The following is a 19,892-nucleotide window of genomic DNA, read 5'->3' as shown; positions in this document are numbered from 1 at the left end:
AGAGAGAGAGAGAGAGAGAGGGGGGGAGGTTTAGTCATCTTACATAAACCATTCTCGGCTGGATTTAAATTTACAAATAATAATTTTTTTTTCTATATTTATATTTCGATTGATTTATGAGTCAACACTCACGGGTTAAATCAAGTCTAGGATGCGAGTTAATGCGACGAATAAATCGACAGTTGATGTTGAATATTATGAGAAAATCACGATCATGTCATAGTCAATTCGAAAGCGATTTTGAAGCCTTTAAACTGTCATTAATTTATTTCTGGCTTGATGGGCCATCTATTTTACTTTACATTTCAAAATACACGCATTAATATCTCGAAAACGATTTGTCTGTCTGTCTGTGCTAATTTTCCTTGCGATATTCGTTTTCAGCATATCTGAACAAACTGAGGGTTGGCCCCTTTCATACGCCGCATGTTTAAACATGGTCGCCAGTGATTTGCATTTCAAAATACACGCATTAATAAAACTAGCTCCAAAACTATTTGTCTCTGCTAATTTTCCTTGCGATATTCGTTTTCAGCATACCTGAACAAACTGAGGGTTGGCCCCTTTAATACACCCCCTGGTTAAACTGTTCAAACATGGTCGCCAGTGATTTACATTTCCAAATACATGCATTAATAAAACTAGCTCCAAAACTATTTATCTCTGCTAATTTTCCTTGCGATATTCGTTTTCAGCATACCTAAACAAACTGATGGTTGCCCCCTTTCATATGCCGCCTGTTCAAACATGGCCATCAGTGATTTACATTTCAAAATACACGCATTAATAAAACTAGCTCAAAAACTCTCTGCTAATTTTCCTTGCGATATTCGTTTTCAGCATACCTGAACAAACTGAGGGTTGGCTCCTTTCATACGCCGCCTGGTTAAACTGTTCAAACATGGTCGCCAGTGATTTACATTTCCAAATACACGCATTAATAAAACTAGCTCCAAAACTATTTGTCTGTGCGAATTTTCCTTGCGATATTCGTTTTCAGCATACCTGAACAAACTGAGGGTTGGAACCTTTCATATGCCGCCTCTTCAAACATGGTCGCCAGTGATTTACATTTCCAAATACATGCATTAATAAAACTAGCTCCAAGACTATTTTTCTCTGCTAATTTTCCTTGCGATATTCGTTTTCAGCATACCTGAACAAACTGAACGGTTCGAGTTTTCCGGGTACGATTTTTCCAGAGACGAGTTTTCCCGGGACAAGTTTTCCGGGCACTGGTATAAATGCTATGGGTTCATGAGAGCACATCCCATTAAAGTACTTGTAAACAGGGATGCAACACTGAGACGATGGGACAGACGTTGGAGATTGACCTATAGCACGCACGGGGCCTATTAGATTAGATACTCTTTTTTTTTGTTGTTTTTGTGCTCAACGATAAAAACCGACTTCTTCATTTGTGTTTGCTTCTCATTTTCGCTTTTTCTCTCATAAGTGTTTCGCTAATGTGAAAAAGAAAACATGTTCGAACGTTTGCTGACATTTATTGGATGTGTTCCTACCAGTATTTTGCTTAATTTTCGAGTTTGGAGCGATTATCGAGTCTCACAAGATGTCTGTAAAATGTCAGACACTTCTTTATTGTTCTAACTTAAAACCGTGCGCTACTTTTGTTTGTGTTAAATAAACGTTTTAAAATAAGTTAAAACAACAAACATGTGATCTAGGTAGGTAGAAGAGTAACTTTTCTTGCCTTTGGTAACATTCATTTTCTTATATATTTATTTGTTCACTACTTTTTCGTTTTGTTCTCTTGAATGCGAAATATTCGCCGTGGAATTTCCACGGGTCACGATTATTTCGTTTTATTAATCTTAAGTTTCATAGAATAAAAAGTTCAGACACAACTTTGTCGAGCCATTTATTTAACTTCTGTTTGACCCCGGCACGTGCAGTGCACAGAACACGACCCTTACTCCCCTTCCCCCACTTTCTCTCTTCTTCAGCTTGGTGACAAGAAGCGATGCCTATGTGTGCGTGCGTGCGTGTATGTGTGTACGTGCGTGTGTGTGTGTGTGTGTGTGTGTGTGTGTGTGTGTGTGTGTGTGTGTGTTGTCGGTTTCACCAAAATTTAAAAAAATAAAAACTTTTTTCCCGACCGGCCGGATTAGGGTTGTGAGGTGTGGTTAGAGTTTATGAAAATAAATGTTAGCAATAAAAACTTTTTAAAACCAAGTTAGAAAAAAGAAAACAATTTACTTGCCCACGGAGCCCCCGATTCTTCTTCTTTTTTTAGGCGATGTAATAAACCATATTTTTGAGTAGGGTTGCCTCCTCTCTTCATTTTGGTTTGTATATTTTTCATGTTGCAAAAATGCTCCCGGGAGATCTTTTTTAGGATTCTATAGGTTTTCTTTTTTTTACACTTTTTATTATCTTCGAAAAATATAAAATAAAATGTAAACAGGCAGTTTACGATTTGAAATGCATCATTAAAATGATAGTTCTTTCAACTTTATATTTTTATTTCGTCGTCTTCAAGTCCTATGTAAATAAGTTCTTGATGAGCCGTTCCTCTTAAATAATCCAATTTACCAAATTTAAACTTCTAACGATTACTATGATATTGTCCATTGACTACTGTACACACTTTAACCCTTATCCTCGAGTGGCCTCTGGGACTTGATAAGTAGTGATTCCTATATAAAATAAAAAAAAATATTTCACTACTTTGATGGTGAATCTATAGTCAGTCTGTGCTGATTTTCCTTGCGATATTCGTTTTCAGCATACCTGAACACACTGAGGGTTGGCCCCTTTCATATGCCGCCTGTTTAAACATGGTCGCCAGTGATTTACATTTCAAAATACACGCATTAATAAAACTAGCTCCAAAACTAGTAGTCTGTCTGTCTCTGCTAATTTTCCTTGCGATATTCGTTTTCAGCATACCTGAAAAACTGATGGTTGCCCCCGTTCATATATCACCTGTTCAAACATGCTCGCCAGTGATTTACATTTCAAAATACACGCATTAATAAAACTAGCTACAACAGTATTTGTCTGTGCTCATTTTCCCTGCGATATTCGTTTTCAGCATACCTGAAACAAAAAGAGGGTTTGCCCCTTTCATATGCCACCTGTTCAGACATGGTCGCCAGTGATTTACATTTCAAAACACACGTATTACTATATCGAAAACTATTCGTCTGTCTGTGCTAATTTTCCTTGCGATATTCGTTATTAGCATACCTGAACAAACTGAGGGTTGCCCCCTTTCATATGCCGCCTGTTCAAACATGGTCGCCAGTGATTTACATTTCAAAATACACGCATAATTAAAACTAGCTCCAAAACTAGTAGTCTGTCTGTCTCTGCTAATTTTCTTTGCGATATTCGTTTTCAGCATACCTGAAAAACTGATGGTTGCACCCGTTCATATGTCACCTGTTCAAACAGGGTCGCCAAGGATTTACATTTAAAAATACACGCATTAATAAAACTAGCTCCCAAAATAAACTCTGTCTGTGTTTGCTAATTTTCCTTGCGATATTCGTTTTCAGCATACCTGAACAAACTGATGGTTTGCCCCTTTCATATGCCGCCTGTTCAAACATGGTCGCCAATGATTTACATTTCAAAATATACGCATTAGTATCTCGAAATATACGCATTAGTATCTCGAAAACTATTTGTCTGTGCCTTGCGATATTCGTTTTCAGCATACCCGAACGATTTTAAAATGGACAGTCCGAATGTTAACGAACCACACACACACAAAAAGACACACACACACACGTAAACTCAGTGAAAGTGTCTACTGTCGATAAGGTAGTTGTAAATTAGATTACTGGCTCTTATGAGTTTTAGTCTAACCATCCTTTACAACTGTGATACAGTAGAACAGTCCGTCTCTGGACAATTAGCAGTGTATCGCATAACTCAATGACAGTGTCGAATGTTGACTAGCTAGTTGTAAGTTAGGTTACTGGCTCTGATGAGTTACACTCTAACCACCCTTAATAACTGTGATACAGCGGAACAGTCCGTTTTTGGACAAGTGGCGGTGATCGCATAACTCATTGAAAGTGCCGAATGTCTATTAGCTAGTTGAAACTTAGATTACTGGCTTTAATGAGTTTCAGTCTAACCACACTTAATAACTTTGATACAGCGGAAGAGTCCGTCTGTTTCGCATAACTCATTGACAGTGTCGAGTGTCGATTAGCTAGTTGTAACTTCGTAGCCGAATGCCCCTTTAAGAAGAGACTTGAAGATAATAATTATTGTTATTTGTATTGTTATCCTTATCGTCCAGCCATGCACGTGCAGAAATCCATTTCCAACTCAACTGTGTTAAAAAAACTTACTTCAACAAGACAAGAACGCCGACACTCGACTTCGCACCGATACGCGAATGACGATTCATAGAAATTAAAGCTGTTGATTTTATGTATTGAATGTTACAACTTTGCCCCCACTCCTACACACACCCAGACACAGCGACGAACGAACTTGGCGACGCTTTCGATTGTAAATATAAGAGCGTTGTCGGCGGCGACAACCGGAAATGGCAAATCCTGTGTCAGTCAGATTTGTTTATTTCACGGCAATTTGAACTGCGAAATAATTCGTTTTAACTAAGGAGACCTGTGGAAATTCTAAGGTTAATCCTTCGGAGTTAAGACAACAAAGCGTAAAAGTTAAAAAAAAACAAACAAATATATAATATATAAATGTTACCAAAAGGCAAGATAAGTTACTCTTCTACCTACCTGAACAAGTGTTTTAAGTTCTGCTGCGATATTCGTTTTCAGCATACCTGAACAAACTGAGGGTTGCCCCTTTCATACGCCGCCTGTTCAAACTGTTCAAAAATGGTCGCCAGTGATTTACATTTCACAATACACGCATTAATAAAACTAGCTCCAAAACTATTTATCTCTGCTAATTTTCCTTGCGATGTTCGTTTTCAGCATACCTGAACAAACTGAGGGTTGGCCCCTTTCATACACCGCCTGGTTAAACTGTTAAACAGGGTCGCCAGTGATTTACATTTCAAAATACACGCATTAATAAAACTAGCTCCAACACTATTTGTCTCTGCTAATTTCCTTGCGATATTCGTTTTCAGCATACCTGAACAAACTGAGGGTTGGCCCCCCTCATATGCCGCCTGTTCAAACATGGTCGCCAGTGATTTACATTTCAAAATACACGCATTAATAAAACTAGCTCCAACACTATTTGTCTCTGCTAATTTTCCTTGCGATATTCGTTTTCAGCATACCTGAACAAACTGAGGGTTGGCCCCTTTCATAAGCCGCCTGTTAAAACTGTTCAAACATGGTCACTAGTTATTTACATTTCAAAATACACGCATTAATAAAACTAGCTCCAAAACTATTTGTCTCTGCTAATTTTCCTTGTGATATTCGTTTTCAGCATACATGAAAAAACTGAGGGTTGGCACCTTTCATATGCCGCCTTTTCAAACATGGTCGCCAGTGATTTACATTTCACAATACACGCATTAATACAACTAGCTCCAAAACTATTTATCTCTGCTAATTTTCCTTGCGATGTTCGTTTTCAGCATACCTGAACAAACTGAGGGTTGGCCCCTTTCATACACCGCCTGGTTAAACTGTTCAAACAGGGTCGCCAGTGATTTACATTTCAAAATACGCGCATTAATAAAACTAGCTCCAAAACTATTTGTCTCTGCTAATTTTCCTTGCGATATTCGTTTTCAGCATACATGAACAAACTGAGGGTTGGCCCCTTTCATTCACACCCTGCTCAAACATGGTCGCCAGTGATTTACATTTCCAAATACACGCATTAATATCTCGAAAACTATTCGTCTGTCTGTGCTAATTTCCCTTGCGATATTCGTTTTCAGCATACCTGAACAAACTGAGGGTTTGCCCCTTTCATATGCCGCCTGTTCAAACATGGTCGCCAGTGATTTACATTTCAAAATACACGCATTAATAAAACTAGCTCCAAGACTATTTTTCTCTGCTAATTTTCCTTGCGATATTCGTTTTTAGCATACCTGAACAAACTGACGGTTCGAGTTTTCCGGGTACGGTTTTTCCGGAGACGAGTTTTCCCGGGACAAGTTTTCCGGGCACTGGTATAAGTGCTATGGGTTCATGAGAGCACATCCCATTAAAGTACTTGTAAACAGGGATGCAACACTGAGGCGATGGGACAGACGTTGGGGATTGACCTATAGCACGCACGGGGCCTATTAGATTAGATACTCTTTTTTTAGTTGTTTTTGTGCTCAACGATAAAAACCGACTTCTTCATTTGTGTTTGCTTCTCATTTTCGCTTTTTCTCTCATAAGTGTTTCGCTAATGTGAAAAAGAAAACATGTTCGAACGTTTGCTGACATTTATTGGATGTGTTCCTACCAGTATTTTGCTTAATTTTCGAGTTTGGAGCGATTATCGAGTCTCACAAGATGTCTGTAAAATGTCAGACACTTCTTTATTGTTCTAACTTAAAACCGTGCGCTACTTTTGTTTGTGTTAAATAAACGTTTTAAAATAAGTTAAAACAACAAAAATGTGATCTAGGTAGGCAGAAGAGTAACTTATCTTGCCTTTGGTAACATTCATTTTCTTATATATTTATTTGTTCACTACTTTTTCGTTTTGTTCTTATTGAATGCGAAATATTCGCCATGAAATTTCCACGGGTCACGATTATTTCGTTTTATTAATCTTAAGTTTCATAGAATAAAAAGTTCAGACACAACTTTGTCGAGCGATTTATAATCGATTTCATTTAACTTCTGTTTGACCCCGGCACGTACGATCCTTTCTCTCCTTCCCCCACTCTCTCTCTCTCTTCTTTAGCTTGGTGACAAGCGATATGCTTATGTGTGCGTGCGTGTGTGTGTGTGTATGTGTGTACATGCGTGCGTATGTGTGTTGTCGTATTCACCAAAATTTAAAAAAATAAAAACGTTTTTCCCCGGCCGGCCGGGTTAGGGTTGTGAGGTGTGGTTAGAGTTTATGAAAATAAATGTTAGCAATAAAAACTTTTTAAAACCAAGTTAGAAAAAAGAAAACAATTTACTTGCCCACGGAGCCCCCGATTCTTCTTCTTTTTTTAGGCGATGTAATAAACCATATTTTTGAGCAGGGTTGCCTCCTCTCTTTATTTTGGTTTGTATATTTTTCATGTTGCAAAAATGCTCCCGGGAGATCTTTTTAGGATTCTAAAGGTTTGCTTTTTTTTTTACACTTTTTATTATCTTTGAAAAATGTTAAAAAAAATGTAAACAGGCAGTTTACGATTTGAAATGCATCGTTAAAATGATACTTTTCGCTAGTTCTTTCAACTTTATATTTTTATTTCGTCGTCTTCAAGTCCAATGTAAACAAGTTCTTGATGAGCCGTTCCTCTTAAATAATCCAATTTACCAAATTTACACTTCTAACGATTACTATGATATTGTCCATTGACTACTGTATGTACACACTTTAACCCTTATCCTCGAGTGGCCTCTGGGGCTTGATAAGTAGTAATTCCTTTATAAAATAAAAAATATTTCAATACTTTGATGGTGAGTCTATAGTCAGTCTGTGCTGATTTTCCTTGCGATATTCGTTTTCAGCATACCTGAACAAACTGAGGGTTGGCCCCTTTCATAAGCCGCCTGTTAAAACTGTTCAAACATGGTCACTAGTGATTTACATTTCAAAATACACGCATTAATAAAACTAGCTCCAAAACTATTTGTGTCTGCTAATTTTCCTTGCGATATTCGTTTTCAGCATACATGAACAAACTGAGGGTTGGCACCTTTCATATGCCGCCTGTTCAAACATGGTCGCCAGTGATTTACATTTCACAATACACGCATTAATAAAACTAGCTCCAAAACTATTTATCTCTGCTAATTTTCCTTGCGATATTCGTTTTCAGCATACCTGAACAAACTGAGGGTTGGCCCCTTTCATACACCGCCTGGTTAAACTGTTCAAACAGGGTCGCCAGTGATTTACATTTCAAAATACACCCATTAATAAAACTAGCTCCAAAACTATTTGTCTCTGCTAATTTTCCTTGCGATATTCGTTTTCAGCATACATGAACAAACTGAGGGTTGGCACCTTTCATATGCCGCCTGTTCAAACATGGTCGCCAGTGATTTACATTTCACAATACACGCATTAATAAAACTAGCTCCAAAACTATTTATCTCTGCTAATTTTCCTTGCGATATTCGTTTTCAGCATACCTGAACAAACTGAGGGTTGGCCCCTTTCATACACCGCCTGGTTAAACTGTTCAAACAGGGTCGCCAGTGATTTACATTTCAAAATACACCCATTAATAAAACTAGCTCCAAAACTATTTGTCTCTGCTAATTTTCCTTGCGATATTCGTTTTCAGCATACCTGAACAAACTGAGGGTTGGCCACTTTCATACACCGCCTGCTCAAACATGGTCGCCAGTGATTTACATTTCCAAATACACGCATTAATATCTCGAAAACTATTCGTCTGTCTGTGCTAATTTTCCTTGCGATATTCGTTTTCAGCATACCTGAACAAACTGAGGTTTTGCCCCTTTCATATGCCGCCTGTTCAAACATGGTCGCCAGTGATTTACATTTCAAAATGCACGCATTAATAAAACTAGCTCCAAGACTATTTTTCTCTGCTAATTTTCCTTGCGATATTCGTTTTCAGCATACCTGAACAAACTGAACGGTTCGAGTTTTCCGGGTACGGTTTTTCCGGAGACGAGTTTTCCCGGGACAAGTTTTCCGGGCACTGGTATAAGTGCTATGGGTTCATGAGAGCACATCCCATTAAAGTACTTGTAAACAGGGATGCAACACCGAGGCGATGGGACAGACGTTGGAGATTGACCTATAGCACGCACGGGGCCTATTAGATTATATACTCTTTTTTTTGTTGTTTTTGTGCTCAACGCACTTCTGATGGTCCTTTTGGGCTAATTTTTCGATATTTCTCTTCCAGAGGGTCGGGTTTTAATATGATACCAAGTTTGTGAATTTTTGTTGCGTTTGTCAAAAGTTTTTACCAGACACACAAACATACATACATACATACATTTTCGCTTTTATATATATAGATAAATAGTATTTATAATTTTTTATTCGATAGATTGGCCTTTTTAAAGCCAAATTTGGCCTTTTTAATGCTGAACTGTTTTTTTTTTCTCATCTACCAATACCTACATCCCCTCTTGTTTGGACTTAGAAATTTTCAATTGAATACACGCTGAGATGCCTCTCATTCAGAAATCACTGGCGACCATGGTTGAACAGGCGACATATGAAAGGGGCGAACCCTCAGTTTGTTCAGGTATGCTGAAAACGAATATCGCAAGGAAAATTAGCAGAGACAAATAGTTTTGGAGCTAGTTTTATTAATACATGTATTTTGAAATGTAAATCACTGGCGACCATGTTTGAACAGTTTTAACATGCGGCTTATGAAAGGGGCCATACCTCAGTTTGTTCAGGTATGCTGAAAACGAATATCACAAGGAAAATTAGCAGAGACAAATAGTTTTGGAGCTAGTTTTATTAATACGTGTATTTTGAAATGTAAATCACTGGCGACCATGTTTGAACAGTTTAAACATGCGGCTTATGAAAGGGGCCATACCTCAGTTTGTTCAGGTATGCTGAAAACGAATATCGCAAGGAAAATTAGCAGAAACAGATAGTTTTGGAGCTAGTTTTATTAATACGTGTATTTTAAAATGTAAATCACTGGCGACCATGTTTGAACATTTTTAATATGCGGCTTATGAAAGGGGCCATACCTCAGTTTGTTCAGGTATGCTGAAAACGAATATTGCAAGGAAAATTAGCAGAGACAAATAGTTTTGGAGCTAGTTTTATTTTAAAAGCAATATGGCGGCCTCGATTGAATTTTGTTTCTGGTTTTATTTCAGCCTTTGGATCTAATAATGTGTTCTATATAAAAAATAAATAGTTTTTGTGAATGTTTGTCTGCCAAAAATTTTACGCCTCTAAACTACACATTTATTTGGACTCTTTGATATATAATTCTGTTTTATTTATTTATTTTTTTCTTTTTGTATTTTTAGGTACAAAATAAGATGACCAGACTTCATAAGAAAAAACCTCGGAGCGGAACGACTATGACCAAACATCAGATATTTTTTCAAATCTAACGAAATAAACTTTCTAAAGACTTCTTTTTAATAGCACGTCGAGGGAAATGAAGAAAAAATGGCTAAAAATAGCCAAAATTGGCGAAAGAGAAGTAGCTAAAAATAGCTAATAAAACCGGCTTTTTTTTTTTCTAAAGAAAAAAAATAAATGAGCCCAGATTTACACGAATTCAGAAAAATTATATTTTTAATCCACTAAAAGAAAAAGATTAATTAAAAATCCATCCATTTCTCTTGGCAAAAAAAAAAAAAAAAAAAATACTGAAAACCTTATCAGGTTTGTATCGGTGCGTGTATGTGCAAATTTGCGTGCAATTTTTTTTTTTTCGTATGTTTGTTTGTGTGCGGAAATTAGAAATAAAAAAATATTAATTAAAAAAAAGTATGTCTCTGACAAAAAAAAAAAAAAATTGGTTCTCCTGTATCAGATGTCTCCCTGATTCTGCTTATGCCTCTTCCGATTCACATGCCTCTATTCCGGATTTGTGGCAGCGGGCCGACATAGGTGTCTTTTTTTTTTTTTCTATCAAAGCGACCATAAACAATTTCTTTTTTAATATTTAATATATTTCGAACTGTTTTTTTTTTAATTATTGCATAATAAAGAACAATTGAATTAAAACAAAAATAAATTTTTATTTCGAATTGTTTTATCAAGTCAAAATGCTATTTGAAAAAGTTGTCAAAAAACAAATATATAATAAATAAATGTTATCAAAAGAAAGATAAGTTACTTTTCTACCTAACTGGATAATTTTTTAGCGTTTTTATTTACTGTAACATGTTTATTCAGCTCGAAAAACATGCAGTGTTTACAGATGTATTGGAAAATTAAAAATGGCGCTCGACTTTCTTGAGTAAGTTTGGGAAAATGAGTTTTAAAAAAATATATAAAAGAAACTCGCTCAATATATGTTACCGTGACATAGGCTGGGTTTTTAACAGTATTTTATATAGTTTCTTATATTTAACTCATTTTCCCAAACTTACCTTGTTCAAGAGAGAGTCGGACGGCATTTTAAATTTTCCAATAAATCAGTAACCATTGTATTTTTTTCGAGCTGAATAAACATGTTACATTAAATAAAAAACACTAAAAAATTATCCAGTTAGGTAGAAAAGTAACTTATCTTGCCTTTGGTAACATTTATTTGTTATATATTTTTTTTTCGGGGGGGGGTGACAACTTTTTCCAATTTATGTGTATAGTAAGACAAACCACGTTTTTTATTTGAATAAAATGTTTAAAAATCTTTTCTAAATTTTAAAAGTTTTTTTTTATAGTAATAAAGTAAAAATATATATATAGTGTCGGCAAAAAGAATATATATATATATATATATATATATATATATATATATATATATATATATATATATATATATATAAAAGGGGTTAGAACAATCTATATGTAGGTTACACACTTTTTGACGACACTTACGCTTGAATAAAATTTAAATGAGAAATTTGAACACTTTCAAGTGTCAGCACCAGAACAGCACATACATTTCTCCTTTCTTCTATTCCGAGGCATTACCTCCATCATGACACCAAAATTATTTGATTAAATAATTCGAAATAATAAATATATTTTTTTTTAATCCAATTATTTTTATTCTGCGATCGTTTTAGTATATATATATATTAAAAAAAAAAGTCCACATAGGTCGGCCTGCTGCTACGAATTCGGATTAGGAGCGCAAAAATAACACAGGCAACAGTAGAATCAGGGAGCCATCTGCTACAGGAGAACCAAAAGCTCATTGTAAAAAATTTAATTTTCAAAAAAAAAAATTTTTCAAAAAATTAAAAATACAAACTAGCAAATAAATATAAAATTGACGGCTCGTTAAGAGCGGTCGATTCGAAAAATCGAAATTTTTTGCACGGACGAAAACAATGCTGAAACGAAATCACACTTTAATTGGAGACTTTTTAAAAATAGAAAAGTTTATAAAAAATATATGTGTATATATAAATAAATATATATATATATATACGTTTTTCCGCGGTCCCATACACTCTCATAAATATATATATATATATGCGGGGGGTGTAAATACACATAAAAAAAAGACAGATGAAAACAAAATTTTTTTTTTTTTTACTTTTAATGGTTATCCTATTTCATGCATTCGCATAATAAAATAATATTTCATTCATTTGTTTTTCTTTTTTCTTTGTTAATTTTTTAATTTCTATTGTTTTTTTGCGTTTGCTGAGAGAGAGAGAGAGAGAGAGAGAGAGAGAGAGAGAGAGACAGACAGACAGACAGAGAGAGAGACAGACAGACAGAGACAGACAGACAGACAGATTAACTTTATTACAAATATTGAAAATTTTGAAAAAACAAATGGTTTTCTCAAAATTTATATATATATTTAATCTTTTTAAGATTAAATATATATATAAATTTTGAGAAAACCTTTGAGAAAACCATTTGTTTTTTCAAAATTTTTTTACCCATGGGTTTAACCTGTATCTATTTATCCAATAACAACTATATATATATATATATATATATATATACATGTGTGTATATATATGTATTCATACATATATGTATCCATATATATATATATATGTATTAATATATATTATATATATATATATATATATGTGTATTAATATATATATATTATATATATATATGTATTAATATATATATATATTATATATATATGTATTAATATATATATTATCTATATATCTATAAAAGTGAACGTGTCTGTCTGTCTGTGTGTCTGTCTGTCTGTGTACATTTCCCTACGCAATAACTCTGTCAATTTTTAGTCTATAGACTCGAAATTTGAAATACCGGGTACTGAGATTTGGGAAAATCGATGTGACGGGTGTCAGCCAGAAATTTGGCTGTTAAGGGGTGAAATTTCAACGATTTGACCTTTAAGAACTCTACCAAACTCCTCCGACAATTTTGGGTCTAGACACTTGAAATTTTAGATATAGGTTCCTTGAACCTGGATCTAACTTAATAAAGTGATTTGAGCCCGAAACTATAAATTTTAAGGGGTCATAATAGGGGTCAAAGTTTTAAAAAATTAACCATTTTTTTTTGTTTTTTTGCTTTTTTTGCACAGCATACACCTCCAAACACCCGAGCAACGCCGGGCACCCCTGCTAGTATATATATATATATATATATATATAATATATATATATGTATTAATATATATATAATATATATATGTATTAATATATATATGTATTGATATATATATATATGTATTAATATATATATATATGTATCAATATATATATATGTATTAATATATATATATGTATTTATATATATATGTATTAATATATATATATAAATATATATATATTAATATATATATGAATATATATATATATTAATATATATATATGAATATATATATATGAATATATATATATTAATATATATATATTAATATATATATATATATATATATATATATGAATATATATATATATATACTAGCGGGGGTACCCGGCGTTGCCCGAGTGTTTGTTTCCGGGACGGGGGGGGGGAGTTTTAAAAAATGTTATGGTAGGTTTTAAATAACTTCACATGAAAGAACTACGAAGCCAAACCGGTGTTCTTTTCTCAACTGTTCCTTGTGAACGATCCCCAAACGGTGTTAAGTGGTGGCAGGGGGGGGGAGGAATTTATTAGAGAGAAAATATTTTACCACTTCCATTGATCTTAACCGATTTTGGCCGTGACTTCTCAGCAGAAAAAGTATAGAAATCTAAGATTATCGAGGAATTTGAGAAATAATAAGCCTATAACACACCTCAGATATTGTTCTGCCGTTTGTGCATATTATATTTGCATGAAATATCTTGATTTTTAATCCTATTAATGTCAAAATCAGACGGGAAAAAATGAGTTCATTTTATTTATATAGAGAAGATTAATATATATATATATATATGAATATATATATATATTAATATATATATATATGAATATATATATTAATATATATATATATATGATTATATATATATATATATATTAATATATATATATATGAATATATATATATATTAATATATATATATATATTAATATATATATATGAATACATACATATTAATATATATATATATATGAATATATACATATTAATATATATATATATGAATATATATATTAATATATATATATATATATGAATATATATATATTAATATATATATATATGAATATATATATATGAATATATATATATATATATATGAATATATATATATATATATATATATATATATGAATATATATATATGAATATATATATATATATGAATATATATATATGAATATATATATATAATGAATATATATATATGAATATATATATAATATATATATATATATATATATATATATATATATATATATATATTAATATATATATATATTAATATATATATATATTAATATATATATATATGAATATATATATATGAATATATATATATATGATATATATATATGAATATATATATATGAATATATATATATATGAATATATATATATATATGAATATATATATATGAATATATATATATGAATATATATATATATGAATATATATATATATGAATATATATATATATGAATATATATATATGAATATATATATATGAATATATATATATATGAATATATATATATATATATGAATATATATATATGAATATATATATATATTAATATATATATATATGAATATATATATATTCATATATATATATATATGAATATATATATATATGAATATATATATATGAATATATATATATGAATATATATATATATATATATATATATATATGAATATATAACTACTTCATTTACTCACAGAAATTTAATATACGAAAGTATAGATTTATGCGTAAACTTTAAGTATTTACTTCCAAAGTGCTCAATACGTAGGTAGAGCTAGTTAGTAATTTATAAAATATATATGGTGCATAAGCCTGACGAATCCTACAGTGGATGAAACGCAGAATATTCAGTGTAGCTTAATCGCCATATATATTTTATAAATTACTATATGAATATATATATATATGAATATATATATATATATATATGTATGTATTAATATATATATTAATATATATATATATGTATTAATATATATATATATATATATATTGACAGAGTTTCCCCACTCTTCATCTGTGCCTAAATCTAAATGTAGATTCCATGAGCAAAGCTTCTTTCTTAGAACTGCACACCTGTGGAACTCTGTTCCATTTACCTGCTTTCCAGCTGACTACAATATGGCCATCTTCAAGTCCAATGTAAACAAGTTCTTGATGAGTTGTTGCCCTTAAGTAATCCAATTTACCAAATTTACACTTCTAAAGATTGTCCTTTTGACTAATTTACACTCTTTAACCCTTATCCTCGAGTGGCTTCTGGGTCTTGATAAGTGGTGATTCCTTTTTACAAAATAAAAAACAATAAAGAAAAGGTCATACACATGTTTTTGTTAGTTTTTTGCTTTTAATATAGGGAAAATTCTGAACAAGGACAAAACACTTAAATTTTGCACCAGAAAGTTCCTAACGGGGTCACACTTCAAGCATAATCAAAAGCTTAAAATTCATTACCAACTTTATTTAGAAAACAATGTGATAGTCTTTTAATCGATTAAAAGACTATCGAAGAATCCACCGCGAAGCCAATCAGTTCCCAGTTTGGATTTCCGCCAAAGAATCATACAGCGCCTCGCTCAGTCTCGTATACAATCGGCCGATGTGGTCAAACATAGCCAGGTTGTTTGTAAGATAGGCAATTCCGAGATTGTTTTGTCGGTCGGCAATACCCATCTGACCACCGAAACCCGGATGTCCAAACATGGTGTTACCCTGAAAAAGAAATTTACATCATCTATATATATACAAGCGAAATAGGATTGAAACCGCTATCTTCAGACAATTCTCACCTGGAACCGTAGGGATTCAATGTCTCTATCCACTGCGCCACGGGCCCTGAAGAGCGATCAAGGTTGGATTATGTGGTCTTATAAACCCATGTTTATTCATTATCTGATCCTACCCAAAGCTGGCCAGAGACTTACTTGGCTAAAAACGTGGTGAGACGACAACTATGGAAGGCAGTGGTTGCGTTATTTAGAAAGCCATTCTTAATATTTAGAGGGGAGAGAATTTTTAAACTTATCTGTATTTTCACCTAACAATTTATTAATTCTTAATATAGAGAGGGAGGATAATATTTTTCCATTATGGAATAGGGACCGTGCCGAAATACAAATGTTATTATTTAGAAAGCCGTTCTTAATATTGGGAGAGTGATCCTTTTTTAAATCTTCTGTATTTACACCTAACAACTTATTAATTCTTAATATAAGGAGGGTGATAGTATTTTACTATTATGGAATAGGGACTGTTCTGAAATAAAAAAGTTATTTAGAAAGCCATTCTTAATATTGAGAGAGGAAAGAATTTTTTAACTCATCTGTATTTTCACCTAACAATTTATTAATTCTTAATATAGAGAGGGAGGATAGTATTTTGCTATTATGGAATAGGGACCGTGCCGAAATACAAATGTTATTATTTAGAAAGCCGTTCTTAATATTGGGAGGGTGATCATTTTTAATTCTTCTGTACTTTCACGTAAGAATTTAATAATTCTTAATAGAAGGCAATTTAATAATTCTTAATATAAGGAGGGGGGTAGTATTTTACTATTATGGAATAGAGACCGTTCTGAAATAAAAAACTTATTCAGAAAGCCATTCTTAATATTGGGAGGGGAGAGAGTTGTTTTTAACTCGTCTGTACTTTCACCTCTCTTAAATCTTCTATACTCACACCTAACAATTTAAGATAGTATTTTACTATTATAGAATTAATCAATTTCTGGAGGTTGTCCTATACATATGAAATGATGCTGACGAAAGTGATGAGGAGGAGAAGGACGAACGAAGGGGAAGTTTCCGATGAAGTCACAGAATGACAGGAAATCATTACGAAACTTACCTTCGGGGATTTAATCAACATGAGGCCGGGTCCGAAAGAATTATTAACGCCGATCACAAGATCCAAACCTTTCACGAGCGGCACCTCCATCGCATCCAATGTTGATTCCTTGAAGAGAGTTTTGTTCTCGTGGACACCTCCATTCGAAATGATTCCGTAGAGCTTAGCGATCCCACGTGCAGTGCCATAGCCGTTGAAACTTGACATAGGGGTCAGGCGTAATTTGTAGTCCATGCATGCATCGAAAGGTGCATCATTCTGAAAAGATAAACATAAAATTACAATTTTTGAATTTTTCACATATATATATATATATATATATATATATATATATATATTAAGTAATGTGATTTACAATTTAAAAATTAAAAAAAAAAAAAAATTTTTTAATTAAAAAATCAAATTTTAATTAAATTAAAAATCAGTTTCATAAGAAGGAACAACAACAAAGTCAATTATCTGTACGATCGTTTCGGAAATCCGTGCTTTTTATTTGTGGTATACATGAAGTCACGTAGAACAATTATACATAGTTTTTTTGGTAAGCACGGTCTCCTCATCAGCAAATTTAGGAGGATTTCTATTGAATTTACAAGACACCAAAAATAAACCTAGCATTAAAAGTAAGGCAGATGAATCTGAAAAATTGAAGTAAAAGGTTTGGATTTAAAATTTATAAGAAAATTAGTATAGGTTAGAGATAGAAATGAGTAGAAAAAATATATATTTTTTTGAATTTACATAATAAATTTGATTTAAAAATATATAGAGATAGTTACCTTTTAGTTTTTCTTTTTTTGAAATCAGGAACTGTATTTAAAGTAGTCATTTAGATGTTTGCTATAGCTTTTTATTTTATTGAATGATGAATTTTAAAAGGGCGACGCTCGTGCAGTAAATTGTTTCCGTTAGCGTATTTTGATTTAAAGACGCTACAGTTAATATCTATAGAGAGAGAATATTTATTTTGCAAGTTTTTAAGGGGAGATAATTGTCATGTGTTATTGGCTTTATTTATTATTTGATATATATATATATATATATATATATGCATCAACTTGCTCTCTCGAATTCACTATAGTACTAATGTCAATTTAAGGAGTCATCAGTTGTTTACCATGAAACACTGTGTCGGGGATTTAAAAACAAAACAGTATATTAAATCATGGCTCCCCAGCAGTGTTGATCAAACACCACCTCCCTTAATCAAAAAGAATTTTTATGAAAATTATGGACAGAAGATGGTAAGCAAAACATACTTTACTCACATATATATATATATATATATATATATATATATATATATATATATATATATTTAAGTAGATTGTAGTTTGCTTGAATATATATATATATATATAAACATGTTTATATAACAATAAACAAATATCTATATATATATATATATATTTGTTTATTGTTATATAAACATGTTTACATCCCGCTGCTACAAACAGCCATTTGTTTCAATCAAACAACAGATATCAAATGTTGAATGAATAATGGATTTTTTTTTATTAAGTAGGAACTCTTTAAAGGTTGGAGTTAAAAAAACCCTTAAAACACAGAACTTTAATTTTGTAAAGAGGGAGGGGCAATCTAAAGAAAACTAATAAAAAAAATATAATGGAGAGAGAATGATGAGGAGGAGAAAAAAGAAATAGAGAAAGAAAATAAATAGAGAAAAAAAATATGGCGAAGAAAAAGAAAAAAACGATATAAAGGGTTATTATAAAGAAAACAAGGGCTAGAAGAGAAAAGAAAGAATGATGAAATATAGTTAAAGAGAGAAAGAGTGAAAGTAAGAATTAATAGGAAGGGAAGATTAAAATGTTAAGAGAATAGAGAAAAAGAGATTTATTATCTGCGTGTCAACTAATTTATGGACAATTATACATTACAATGACGAGACGCGTTATTACAACAACACAAACAAAAAACACAATCTTAGCGTTAAAAGCGTACATGTCAAAAGTGACAGCGAATGTAAGCAACCAACATATTTACCATCCATATATATATATATAAGTCTACAATTAATTAAGCCCTTTATACTAAATGATATAAGTTTAAAGTTTTCACGTTTTCTTTTAAATAAATATATAAAAATAATGATAAAACAATATATTAAAATTATTAATAATAATAATAACAATAATAATAATAATAATAATAATAATAATAATAATAATAAAACAGAATGAAATTAATATTTATTATCTTTTTTATATAACATATTTAGCCATAAAAGGGGATTGAAGAAAGTAAATAAGACTAATGATTAGAAAGAATAATCTACTAATATTAATGTAGATAAAAAGAATACAATACATATATATATATATATATATATATATATATATATATATAGGTGTAACTCTATACTTATATAATTAGAAAGAATAATCTACTAATATTTATGTAGATAAAAAGAATACAATACATATATATATATATATATACTAGCGGGGGTACCCGGCGTTGCCCGAGTGTTTGTTTCCGGGACGGGGGGGGGAGTTTTAAAAAATGTTATGGTAGGTAAGTAGGAAGGATCAAACCCGGAGTCATGAGTAAAAGTAGGAAAATAAAGTGTGAAAAAAAAAACAAAAAAAAAACATCTGCAACGTTAACAGTTCGGCCACCAAGAAAAGTCCATTCCAGTTGTTTAGAAAAAAAAAAAAAAAAACCGACTACAGTAG

The 19,892-nt window shown here is 31.9% G+C and overlaps 1 protein-coding gene across 1 annotated transcript; it reads right to left on the bottom strand.

Moving 5' to 3' along the window:
* Positions 1 to 15,671: 15,671 nt before the first annotated feature.
* On the bottom strand, positions 15,672 to 17,452 carry LOC145271469 (beta-lactamase domain-containing protein 2-like). The gene is made up of 2 exons (XM_080126989.1): positions 17,194 to 17,452; positions 15,672 to 16,056 (listed from the first exon to the last, which is right to left on the bottom strand). The coding sequence occupies exons 1-2, from the start codon at positions 17,425 to 17,427 to the stop codon at positions 15,874 to 15,876; spliced, it is 417 nt and encodes a 138-aa protein (XP_079983115.1). The 5' UTR covers positions 17,428 to 17,452; the 3' UTR covers positions 15,672 to 15,873.
* Positions 17,453 to 19,892: the final 2,440 nt, after the last annotated feature.

This window comes from Euprymna scolopes, chromosome 46 (assembly GCF_053919585.1).
Source record: "Euprymna scolopes isolate OS-2025 chromosome 46, ASM5391958v1, whole genome shotgun sequence".
In the NCBI taxonomy this organism is placed as follows: domain Eukaryota; kingdom Metazoa; phylum Mollusca; class Cephalopoda; order Sepiida; family Sepiolidae; genus Euprymna; species Euprymna scolopes.
The sequence above is the reverse complement of the archived record's forward strand: the minus strand, read 5'-3'. Positions and strand labels throughout refer to the sequence as shown.